Here is a 13,335-nt window from a genome sequence, read left to right on the forward strand (position 1 = left end):
TGTTCCTATTGGCTTATCTAAAAATCAGATTAGATCCTAAAAAGCAAAAGTCATGAAAATTTATTCTTTATACAGTTAGACTGGATTGCAACATAGTAAGTATTGAAACATTTGGTACCTGTAAACATGGCATGGAAGTAGGGGCTGCAGGCGGCTAACACAACTCTATGCGCTGCAATTTCCATGTCTTCAGCTACTATCGTCACATCACACAGCAAGTTTTGACTATTTAGAAATATCAGAGAAGGCAATTTCACATAAGTGAACTACAACAGAAAAGTATATATTATATCATACACAATTTCTTTTCCCATGCCATCAAAAGAGGCAGGCAGACAATGTTGATGAAGCATTGTTTTTAAATGTGTTACACAACCACATGGCTGTTACTCAATCAGATTACGGATGGGGCTTGGGTACACAAAACTGTTTAAAAATCAAACAACTGAATTGTGATTCATTGCACAGAAGTTTTCTGCATTGAATAACCACAATTTGTATCAGCCCAATTTATAAACATTCTCTGTGGAAGTCTGGGCCCCTTTGAACAACTATGATGGAAAAAACAGAATTTAATATATACAAGCACTAAAAAAAAATTACATAAGAAACAAGGCTTTACAGACAACAAAGAATCCAAATTTCAACTGAGGTGCCTGTATTACATTACATTGGAAACTTATGCCTACTTAACTGTACAAATCCACTACTCAATCTTCTCTATATTCACTGTTTTCCAAGCATTTTTCATATTCAGCCCATGCACACAATAGCAATTATTTTTTCCAGTCTGAACAATTTAGAATTTATTATGGTTAACTTCGTATCTTGACTGACTTTGTATCTTCATTATATGCATTTCTATTCTTGTCCTTTGTGACTGTAACATATTTCCTCCCTGTTCAGTTGCAATAAAGTAACATCTCATTTATAACCATTAGAAACACAGGTGTTTCTAACACAGTTTACAGCTATTGGCTATACCTCTTCCACTTAAACCCTTATAATCCAATTTTCTAGACTGAAAAAGGAGAAGGGAAAAAAAAGAAAAACACACCACAACACAAAGGCTGCACTTCACAGCTTCTAACTAAGGGTTACAGTCACCTCTTCTTTCCTGTTCATGCTAGCACTGTCCCTGTGAAGGTAGTATGGAATCCACAAAACTCAGACCCATAGCAACAGAGGGAAGAGGGAAAAGCACGACTTAACAGAACATATTCCTTAGGGGTGGAATTCCTTAGGGATTCCTAGAGCTGTACACCAATCTAGTGATTTCTATTCTCAGTCCCATCAAAAAGATAATTTTTTACCCTTCCCGAATACATAATGAAGATTTTTAGATAGTTTGCAACTACCACACTGAGTTGTAGCAAAGTCAGGTGAGCAGCTGCATTTTGCTTGGGCAGAACTAGAGCTCTCAGCCAAACTGCTCAGATATTCACCTCAGTCCAAAAGAAAACTCTGTCATCTCTCAGTTCTGAAATTATCCAAATTTATGAGCCCAGACTCTAGTAAGGTGGCTTTGCAGAGGTCACACACCAAAACTTTTGGTGGCCACAAGTAAACTTTGGGGCCATATTGCAATCCTGGCAATTATCTTTCTGCTTTCAACTCTTAATACCTACAGCAACTATGTAAATCTCATAAATTTAGCTTGCAATATAGTTATCATCAAACAACATGTACAATGCAATGACTGTACCAGACAAAACACACAATTCAGAGGATCTTGAAACAACCATTACATTTATTATAAAAAAATGGAAACAGAAAGCTACACATAAAAGGGCATCAGATACCCAGCTTTATCAGATACCTGCACTTAACCTGACAACAGGAACAAAAAGTTTTATACTTAGTTGCACAGAAATACTAAAGGTAACAATGAAGCCAGAAGCAACAGATTACATCAATGCACAACTAGGGTTATTAATTACATTGCACATACACAGACAGAGTAACACCTCTAGTCTGGAACTGCATCAGGTGAATGAATATGCTCTGAGCTACTACAGAGCTGACAAACTAGAGAAACTACTGCAGAAACGAGCTTAAAAACTTAATCATGTACTCTGCTGCAAGCATCTTGTGGCTTCCACAGCAACTCAGCACCTTCATTTCATGAGGGCCCATCAATTTATTTTAGAAAAGGCGGTGTTCTGAAGTGGCATTGTACCAATTTGCTTATATAGAGTGACTGAATGAACAGAATTGTGGGAGATAAACCATCAGAGTATGGAAAATGATAAAAAGGGGGTTAAGCAAGTATGCATTTAAGAATAACTGAGCAACTGTTTACCAGCTTGCAGGCTATTCTTCATTGGTTCATACAGCAAAAGTTTTCATTACCCCCATCTTCAAAAGGTTTTGGTAAAGTCTTGTTTGTAAGAACGAGAATTTTGATAAATATAGGTAACATCAAATTCCTTTGTGATAAAAGCAAATTATAATAAAGTGAAAAGATAGGCATCAGAGTGTAATTTTGTCACATGTCAAGAACTAATTAGTTTTCCTAATGAGCTTTCTATTCAGTGTTGAGGTGATGCTGCGCAATGAAATGACAAAAAATACAAAGGACAAAATTGCTAAAATTTGTCAAAATTTGAAGGCACATAAAAACTCATTAACAAGCTACTAGAGCCAGACAACCTGACAGCAGCCAAAAATTTAACATAAGCATAGAGACTTAAGCATTCAAAACCAAATGTATTGAGATGCTTAAGCAAATTATTTTTTCACTAGCTATTCACTTCCTGGAGAGTATACCTCGGGCAAATACCCAAGGTATACTCGGGAATTGTGCTACATTAATGAAAAGCACTAAGATTCACCATATTTTTAAAGTTGAATCTAAATTAAAAAAAAAATTTACTGGATTAATATTAGATCTTTGCTTAGAGCAATGAAGCCTGAAACATTTTTAAGATTTTCTGTTTATTATTTCAAACAAATGAATGCAACTAGAAACGTTTATAATTTTATTTAATTACCACTTACCATCTTAAAAGCTGTATTCAGCTTAAATTGTAAATATTGTTGGTGTACCTTATTAAATGGCAACTAGTTGAGGTTATATGGCACAGCTCCTGTTGAAACTTTAAGTATTTATACATGCAAGGCAAAATTGCTCAAATTGCTTCTACAGCAATTTGAATTTAGGTAACCATGGAAACTAAAGTATATTCTGAAAATAATCCATGGGCTTCAAAAACGCACTCTGCTGGAAGACTGTGAATCTTTTACTTAAAACACAGCAAAACGCAGGTAAGGTTTCTAACTTCCAAAACTATTGTTAAGATTAATTCTGGGGAACTTCCTCCATGCAAACTCTTGCTCATCCTTAGGGAGTCATTGCTACTGGCTCTAGCCAGGCTCTGTTACACTCCTTGAGACACTGCATCTGGTTACTGGGACACTTGAAAAAGCCAAGGGCATAAATTAGGTGAAGCAACAAGTGTCAGTCTATCCAATACACACTTTTAAAAGATTTATCTATACGGAACAGCAAAAGCCAAAGGCAGAGGCATACTTTTAAAGGGTATCAGTTGCTGTGTTTCTTTCTGGTGAAGCCTCTCCAATTTTTAATTTTATATAGGAAATAACAAAGAACTACAGGATTTTCACAGCCTCCATTACTGTCTCTTCTAGAGAAGTATTTTTATTTATTTAATTTCTCCATTGTTGCTGTAAGTTGTAGCACTAAATTACTATCAGTGATAGCTGTGAGTCCTGATTTCCAGAGCTCAGTTGTGAGCTCTAATTACCAGCTGTCACAGTTTTCAACATCACTTCACCTACTCATATGTAAAACATAAATCAATATGGATGCTAAGAACATCAGCAGCATCAGCCTCCCAGTTTCACTGAAACTGATGGTATTATCCCTCAAAGTCTTACAAAATTTTATTGAGAAAAGTTACTTTCAATATTTGATTTGGGAGTTCATCAATTTCTCCCAGGGCACAAGCAAAAGATAACTAAGAAAATGTGCAGTCAGTTGGTTTACACTGTGACCTATGTCTCCAGACTAGAAAATTTTAATATTTTTCTGGTTCACAGCCTACCACAAAAATCAACAACGGGCACACAGAGAGCCAAAGGCTCAACCAGAGTCACTTTTTGCCACAGATGAAATACATACAAGAGAAGATCAGTAGCTGTAACTCCTTAAGTACAACCTGTAAGTATTTTTCAAGTCTCACAAAACTAGTTTTGACCAACTTATGAAGTGCACAAACATACTGCATACGTTACAGTTATCATCACATGGCTATCATTCAGTTATCACTTCATTGTATATTTAATCCTTCTCCTCAGCTACACTTCTGAAATTCCATGTTCTTAATAAACAAACTATTATTATTAACTTAACAAATGCAAATGAAAGCAAAAATGAACTTTGGACTCCAGGCAGGTGTATACAGTGAAGTCATACCTTCTTAATTCATTCATAACTTTAAAAGCTTTCTTCATGTGCCACGGATTTACTGTAATAGGACAGTGAATTTCGGTGTTATCATCTTTCAGATCCAAGGGCTTCTGATGGCAAAGTTTGGTACATCTGGAAAGAAAGAGGAAAAAAATAAAGTTAATACTTCTGTCTAATCTCCAGTGCTGTTGCTTCTTACTTCAGCCACCTTCGTCTTCCCCGAAGAAGATTTGCACTTGAAACTTCTCCTTTACTCCAAGCAATTTTAGTTTCCCTATTACAAAAGGTGTAGGGGAATAGGTAGAATTCCCATGGAAGTGGAAGTAGTAAGTTGGTGACTAATAGTAGTGACATTGTCAGAGGCTAACTATATATTAAAGAAAACATGAGGATGTTTTCTGGTTTTGTGAATATTATTTTATTTAGTGGAGAAATAGTCTAGAATACTTCCAATAAGCTGTGAAGTGAGGGCAGAATCAGAGTTTTGGGCACTTTTCACCTAGTGCCCTACAGATCAATGGCAGAATGCAGCAACCATCACCCCAGTCTCTTACTGCCTTCACTGCCTGTCAGGTAAGAGCTCCTCTCTGCCCTTCTACCAGGACCTCAGTTACTGTTTCACACAGCTCCTGGTTCTCCTCTGACAGGAAGAGCACACAATGGCTACTGCAAGTATCCATGCTTTCCCTAGCCACAGCACAAGAAGTGGGTGACAGAAAAATTGTGTACTTTTGTAGATTCACTCAATGTTTTGAAAACCATAATGTACATAAGTGACCAGCCTTTTAATTTTTACTCTCAAAACCCCATTCCAAATAACAAGAGAAGAACTAGGCAGTGTGAAAAATCATGACCTCTAGCTACAATTAATTCTTTCTGTAAGACATACCCAAGTTCTACAGACACTAACTCCTGTAGAAAAATCATGATCTACACTCCTCAGTCACTTGGAGTGTCCAAACAGCAAGCAGACTTCTCATGCCAAACCAAATCAATGAGTTTCCTGTTTACAGTCACAACGTTGTTCTTACAAAGCAAACTGTGTTGCTGTAGCACTTAGAAAATGCTTAGCATCAGTGATGCTTTATTCTACAGTATTGTAACTGTATTCCTCAACCTCTAAACTGGAAATAAGCAAAGGCACTGAGAAGTCATTTGGTGGGCCACAAACCCTGGAATATCAACAATCTGACTGCAAGTGAAAATTCAGCCTTACCAGTGTTAGGTAAGCACAGTCAAACTGAGAATATTCAATGACTCACATAATTGCAACCTCTCCTCTACTATACCTGAAACTTTTTAATTGGGCATGTCTAATGAATTTAAAAGAAAAAGCCAACAATAATTTAAGATTTTAACCTAGAACTCTAAGTTCTATGCACTACAATTGTGCAAAGCCAAGTAACTGGCTCTGTTTTTCATTATCCCAACACTGGCTACAAAATTTTGGAGCAAAGCAGTACAAAATTGCATCAAGCAACAAAGGAATGTAAAAAGTTTCCATAAAATTAACCAAGTAACATCCATCCACAGAACTCTGACTACAACCAACTTATTACAGTGTACCACAAAACTGATACAAATTAAAAGTTTCATGTTCAATTTTGAAAATTATACAATTCATTACTGAAAAAGGACAAATGACAGGAATTCTGCATCAATCAAAAAAAACCCCAAACAAGTTACATGCTATTCAGCACATAAATATGCTAGGTCATAGAGGTAAAAGACAAATACTTTCTATCTAACAAACTCCTTCAGACTGAAGGTTACTTTTCTACATTATGTGACATATGTTGTGATCAGAATTCCAAAAAATTATAGACAGAAATCAATGACTGCAGAAAACATTCAAAACACCAAAGACTTATAACCAAGAGACCCAGCTTTTAATTATACCACTGACCTATCAAGTTCAGGATAGAACACTTTCATTGCAACTTTCTACATCCCAAAGCAATGCATCAGATACTGGTATCTATTTATCTGCATATATATACAGGCTGTGTACACACCAAATACAGCTATGCAACGAAAACAAAAGTGATCGAGTTGTCCGTAAAGAGCTGCCAAGCAACCTGGATTAGATGGAGGAATTCACATGAAGCAGAAATTAATTTGCTGAAGTTTCATTTGTTTGTCTCAAAGGGGGACTTTGTTTTAAGGCAATGAACCCTACAAAACCCTCAGTCACACGCCTTCTGTTTTGGTAAGTGCCACTCTGCCTGAAGTACTGAGGTCTCTCTTACCATTTCACCCACAGGGCCAGAGCCGTCTGCAACTGGTTTCTTTCAGTTTGTTCTCAAGAACCTCACGCACATCACGCCTGAAATCTACCTACCGAAGGCATAGGATGAAGTAGCACTGACCCGGAGCCCGTGAAAGGACTGAGGAGGCCAGCTGAGGTGCAGCTGGACATGGTTGCCTGGAATGCATCGCCTGGGCACTGCCACTAAAAAAGATGCTTAACTAAATAACCAGAAAACCGGGAGTGAGATAAGCACGACTGCTGAGTCAAACAAGGAGTAATTTGGGACCACATATGGAGGAAGCAGAAGGAGTGAGGGGGAGGAGGGAGAAAAAGCCCGCCTGTCCGCACAGGCTGGAAGGCACACGGGAAGGCGGCGGGGCGGGGGTGCCGGCAGCGCTGCCCGCCCGCGGGAGCCCCGCGCCCGCTGCCCCCGCCGCACGGCGCCCGCAGCGGCACGACCGGGCATCTCCGAGCGCCGCGCTGCCCGCAGGAGAGCCGGCCGGGCGGGCACCCGTTCCGCCACCAGGTCTCCGACACGACCCTCCCGCCGGCGCTGCCCCGCGGCCGCTTCCGAGCGTGCCGCGTCCGCAGGCACCGCTCCCCCGGTGCCGAGGGGCCCGGCGGGGCCGGCCGGGTGCGGAGAGCCGCGGCACCTCCGCTCGCTGCAGCGCGGCCGGGCCCGCCCCGCCGCCCCAGCCCACGGACCGCTCAGCGCTCCGCTCCGCGCCGCCGATCCGGCGGGCTCCGGGCGCCCGGCTGCCTCCCCGCCCGCCCCGCCGCCGCCGCCGCACTCACACGGGCGGCAGCAGCATCTCCATCGCGGCTCCGCTCGGGCTTCCTCCGTGCAACGCGGGCGCGGCGAGCTGCGGCCAGCACCATGCCAGCTGCGCTGCCCCGCCGCTGGTGCGGGGTGCGGGGAGCGGCTGCGCCCGCCCGGCCGAGCCCCGCCGCCGCCGGGAGCCGCCGGCGCTGCGGCTTCCGGGTGCCCGCCCGCGGGAGGGCGCGGCGGGGACGGGCCGCTCTGCGCAGGCGCGGCGGCGGCGGGACCCGGCCCGGCCCGGCCTGTGCGGCGCCTCCTGCGGTGGAGGCCGGGGCTCCGGTACCCGCGGTGGGACACGGGCGCCTCGCCGGAGTCTTCCGCCCTGGAGGTGGGACAGCCTCGGCCAGGGGCTTTAGGAAGAGGAGGCTGAGGCGCCGCTGCCCTTGCTGAAAGAAGCCTGGCCTCCGAGCGGGATGAGCCGGCGTCTAGCGCCCAAGTGCGCGTCTCCCGTTTCCCAGGAAAGCGGCGGCTCAGGGCGGGCCGGAGAGCGACACCCGGAGCTGCCCTGCGCAGCCACACGTCCCGCGGAGCGCCCGGGCCGGCGTGTCCTCAGCGCCAGCGAGGGTGGCTTGGGGTGCTCGCGTGGGGACACACAGGTGCTCTGTCCCACGGGGGAAAAAATAATTAAAAATGAAAGCGGTTCCAGGTCTCCTCAGTGAGACTGACAGTGAGAAAATCCACCAGCAGGTGCACACCATGAGGGACATCGCAACTTCTTGGCAGGCCAGCCAAGGAGCTGGCCCGGCACCAGCTCATGCAGGTGGTTTCTGCTCGAGCAGGGGCGAAGGGAAGAGCAGAAGTGGCGTCGGCACGGAGGAGTTGAACAGGGTCTAATTCCCTGTGACCTGCTGGGTGTCATCGACTTTTATTTGATCAGTCCAGCAGGAGCACTGCCGCTCAAAACAGCTGGCCTGTGTTTTGCAAACATTGCTGACGTTGATCATTAAGTACTTGAATTGTGGTTCAATGTTTGCTGAAGTAGCCTCTGTGATACAAAATGGCAAAAAGGAAAACGAACAGACATCTATTTCAAATGTGTCTTTGTAAACAACACTAATCAAGAATCTACATTTAGCAACTTCTGACTTGGGGCACTAGAGAATAATTTACTGTACTTAAACCTCTGTAAGTTATTTCCAAATTTTGAAGATTGTGTAGTGGAAAATGGATTTAGCAGGCTGGACACAATTCAGATATTGAAATCTGATTGTGTCTCTAAAATTAAAATGCTTTTTCACTGGAGTAAAGATTTTAAATAGTAGTAGTATCTCTAAACAAATCTACTAATAACTGACCAACACTATTTTTCTAAGAGTGAGAAGAATTTGAGGGCAGCATATTTCAAGTAAGACACAAAACAAAATGGCAGGAGTGTTTTGGGTGAAGTCTTATTATAGACGGATACTGAAAGCCTTCACCAGTGTTTCTAATAAAATCACTGGCTATTAAAACTGAATGTATTTTAATCTGTTATTTTCATTTCTGCCAATCTCCAGTAATACTCCTCCCTAGGAAAATGTCATTTTAGTTTTCTCAGTTTACCAATCCTCTTTCACTACAGTGATGTTTGATTTGGGAACACTTCAAAATTTTTTCAATGGGTTACCACTGGAGGTTTTTCTAAATTAAATAATCACAATTGGCAGTGCCTGTTTTTATGAAGTCTGTGCTTTGTAACTACAGAATTTGTCTCTTCTCAAGAGACAACTAGATTTGCCTCTGGGTTGTGTTGAAGAAGACAAGGTACTTGCTAAAGATTTAAATACATACCAAAACTTGCTTGCTGGGAAGTCTGCTCCAAAGGAGCCAGCCAGAAATAATGCTCCCTGAAATGGAGGTTTAAAATTCAGCTGGCTCCACATAACAAAGCATGTCCGAGGTCTGAGTTCATAAGCAGGTATGGCCTGGGTAGATCCGAGAGTGGATGATGTCTGTCACATCACACTTCCGGGTTTCTATAATTTAAACTCCTGGACACATCACTTTGTAAGACAAGGATCCCAGCTTCTACTGATCTGTAAGACCTAATTGAACTCTACTGTGTTGTGTTTAAGGGTCCACATGAGACCACTGTGAACTTGTCAGCTGGTCTGGAAGCTGAGGGGCTTTGTACACTCTTTGCATATAGATCCTGCAAGTAGGTAGGCAGCTGCAGGTCCTGCTCCATGCTAACACGGCAGAACTGTTTAGTGATGTTGCTGTTGTGGTTTAACCCCAGCCAGCAGCCACACCCCAGGCAGCCACTCACTCACTCCCCCAACAGTAGGATTGGGAACAAAATCAGAAGGCTAAAAGGTAGAGAACTTGTGGGTTGAGATTAAGGCAGTTTAACAGGGAAAGCAGAAGCTGCATACACAAGCAAAGCAAATCAAGGAATGAATTCACTGCTTGCCATGGGCAGGCAGGTGTTTGGCCGTCCAGGAGAGCAGGGCCCCATCACATGTAAGGGTTACTTGGGCAGACAAACACCATCACTCCAAATATCCTCCCCTTCCTCCTTCTTCTCCCCACTTTATATGCTGAGCATGATGTCACATGGTGTGGGATGTTCCTGTGGTCAGCTGGGGTCACCTGTCCTGGCTCTGTCTCCTCCCAGTCTCCCATGCACCCTCAAATTCCCCACCAGCCTGGCCAGAGAACAGAAATGGCCTTGGCTCTGAGCAATCCCTGCTCAGCAATAGCAAGAACATCTCTGCTATCAACTCTGTTCAGCACAAATCTAAAACACAGACCCATGCCAGTCACTGTGAAGAAAATTAACTCTACCCCAGCCAAAACCAGTACAAACATTTATTCTTAACATCAAACATTTCCAACCTGTGACTTCTCTCATTTTCTTGCAGTGTTGTTTTGGCTTCAGAGCCAAATGTTCAACATTAGTTCAGTTAATTTCTGTCATGCAGAGCATGAGAAAGAAACAAATAAGGCAAGGTTCAATTTTTTTTTTCCTGAAAATTGTATCTTTATTGTTCAGTAATTTCAAGAGGAATAGAAGCAAAAATTACTTCATCCAAAATACATTATGTGGTTATGGCAAAACAACCTGTATCTCTAACCATGAGAAAACACATCCTTTAAATACAATACCTAGATTTTTATGGGATTTTGCTTGATCCAATACCTCTTCTTAGAAAAGAACTTTCAGAGAAAAAATTTATTTATATACGTCTGTGGGTGTATGTATGTAGATTTGAAAGGAAATGGGCTATGTATCTTATCTATGATGAAACAGCTGTCATTTTTGTTTATGCTGCAGCAATTCAAATTACTGCATTTACTGAGAAAATTCCCTGTCATGTTTCAGGCTGTTCCTGTAATAATTCTTAGCACTTTCCCACTTGTTTTAGTGAGTTACAAAGAATGTGGCCAATGCTTACTTAGGATCACACGGTTCTTCCGATCTATTGACACTAGAAATACTTTACTCATACAGAAACCCCAATACTATCCATCAATGAATTGCATCCAGTGAAAATGCAGTTATGCTAGCAGAGCTCTGCTTGCTAACAAGATAGTCCCACAAGTTACACAGCCCTACAAACAGAATAACTAATGCTGGTAAAAGTCAATGTGACTGCATACATACATGGTGGTTTATTAGCATGTTTAAGAGATCATGCTCTATGCTGACATGGTCACCTTAGAAGAAATCTGGTTTAGGTTTAGCCATAGAGGACACTGATATAAGTTCTTACTTATTTTTAAATGTCAAATATAGGCTAGGAAGACATCTCCAAGAAAGGACAGAATATAAGGTCGTAAGAACATTTGCTCTTGATTAAGATGTTAGAAGTCATCATTCCTGAAAGATTTGGGTAGAATGCTTATGAGGACATGCTGCTGAGGCTGGGATTCTTTTCATGAACAGGGGAGAGGAAAGGAAGGGCTCTGCAATTGAATACTTAAGTACCTCTCAGTACTCCTATTGCTTCAAACAGAAAAACAATGTGCTTCTTCATTTTGTTAGCTTTGAGATTATCCATTATATTTGTATCCTACTGAATTGAGTTGAGAGTAAATTATGTACAAAAATCTATGTAAAGATAAGTATGCATTTATCCAAAATACATGGGGGCACACATGCATTTTTTTCCCATGCATTTCACCCTCAATAACTCAACCATCCAGCAGCTGACCTTTATGCAATCCGGGCACCTGAATCTAAACAAATCCACAAGGACTTTTGTGGAATTCATGGCAGGACTTGAATTCAACACAGACACTACTACATTCTTTTGTCTAAGACACCAGCACTAATATCAGCATTAATCCAGCATTGCCTAATCTTAAAAGGCCTCACTCTAGTGGAAGAGATTCCTTTTTCTTGCTTCAGAAGCATGGAATATTTAAAGTTTCGGAGAACCATTGAGCTAAGGACATCAATGCAGCTGAGAAGAATTACACTGAAAAGTAATGTGAAAAGGAAATGCAAGAAAGTGCATGCAGCAGACCGAGAAAGGGACCAGATTGCAGAGAATATGTACTGGAGAGTAGGCAGAGAGAGAAAAAATAAAACATGTAAATTGGGTTTGTGAAATAAGGAATAGAAAAGCAGCTGCTATCGAAGAGAAATTGTACTGTGACCAAAATCAGTGAAATACAATTAAGCATGGATTAAAATATTTTGTCTTTTCTAGCATTTATTTTCCTATGTGAACAATTGCTGAAGCACTAAGAATAACACATACTTAATGAAAATAGGTGAAGGGATAAGATTTTTTCTGTAAAATTCATGGACCTTATAATGATGATGATGAAAATTAGTAACTATGAACTGCTTTTTCAGTGTTCAAAACCAGATATAGTGTAATTTCTAAAAGGACTTGATATGACACACAGTCTAGTAAACAGATCTAATCTTATTTCTGGAAAATAAGGCCACAAAGAAGCAAATGATAGGACACTTTTGAATTCTGCTTGATGGAGAAGCCAAGTCCCTCTGGTCAGTGCTGTGTTCCTTCTAGATTACAGCTTCCAAAAGAAAGTCCTAGCTGAAATAAGAGTTAGAAATGGAAGCAAATGGAGGTCATAGCCATGATTCATATTTGTACTGCAAACTACAAAGATTCCAAGTAGATATCTTGTTGAGTAGATCTAAAGCCCAATGCTACAAAGCTATATATATTTCACATATAGTGTATTCCTGAGATAACTGTGAAAGAGATGGAGCAATTCCTGTTCTTGTACCTGCAGACTCATGTTGTTTCCTGTATACTGAATAATGCAGTCAGGTCTCTATACTGAGTAGGTTCCATTCACCAAATCAGAAGAAATCCCATCAATAATTACCAGATTTCACCTTGTAGCCACATTACTAGTTAGACATGATGCAAAGGTAGCAGCAGAAACCTGCAGCAAGGATGTTTTGGAAAAAGTTGGACCAAAGCTGATGAGGAGTTTCACCCTTAACACAGAATTATACATTACTGAAATAAGTTATGCACCATTTTTGAGTACAGCCTACACCAGGAAAAAAAATATTTGCAGCACTTAGTTTTTAGTGAACAATGCATCATAAGCAGTCATTGGAGTTTTTCCCTGATGATTTTACTTTATGCGAGTGTAGAAAAGATTTCTGTTTATTGTTGTGCTCTGTCATCTTGTTTAACTCATCAAAACGTTGTTTACTTGAAAATGAAGCAAAAGTAATTTTCTTCACAGATAATAACTGTAAGGTACCTATTACATGCAAGCCCATCAAAGTCTGTGTACTTCTCCTCCATCATGTTCCCTCTCGAACAGCAACGTTGTGAGATAGCACTAACCAGGTCAATCAACCAACACGCCCCTTTCTCAGAAGAAAACAGTTACAGCTCATAAATTAAAATCACA

General features: G+C 41.5%; 1 protein-coding gene across 1 annotated transcript in view; it reads right to left on the reverse strand.

Annotated features, from left to right (window-relative positions):
- Positions 1-7,581, reverse strand: part of KLHL2 (kelch like family member 2) — a 54,088-nt gene extending 46,507 nt beyond the window's left edge. The window contains exons 1-3 of the mRNA XM_058025345.1: positions 7,479-7,581; positions 4,439-4,564; positions 119-225 (exon numbers count right to left, since the gene is read on the reverse strand). Coding sequence (XP_057881328.1) covers positions 119-225; positions 4,439-4,564; positions 7,479-7,501 — 256 coding nt within the window. The 5' untranslated portion in view covers positions 7,502-7,581. The remainder of the gene's footprint in view (positions 1-118; positions 226-4,438; positions 4,565-7,478) is intronic.
- Positions 7,582-13,335: the final 5,754 nt, after the last annotated feature.

The sequence above is a fragment of the Melospiza georgiana genome, chromosome 5, assembly GCF_028018845.1.
Source record: "Melospiza georgiana isolate bMelGeo1 chromosome 5, bMelGeo1.pri, whole genome shotgun sequence".
NCBI classification, from domain to species: Eukaryota; Metazoa; Chordata; class Aves; order Passeriformes; family Passerellidae; genus Melospiza; species Melospiza georgiana.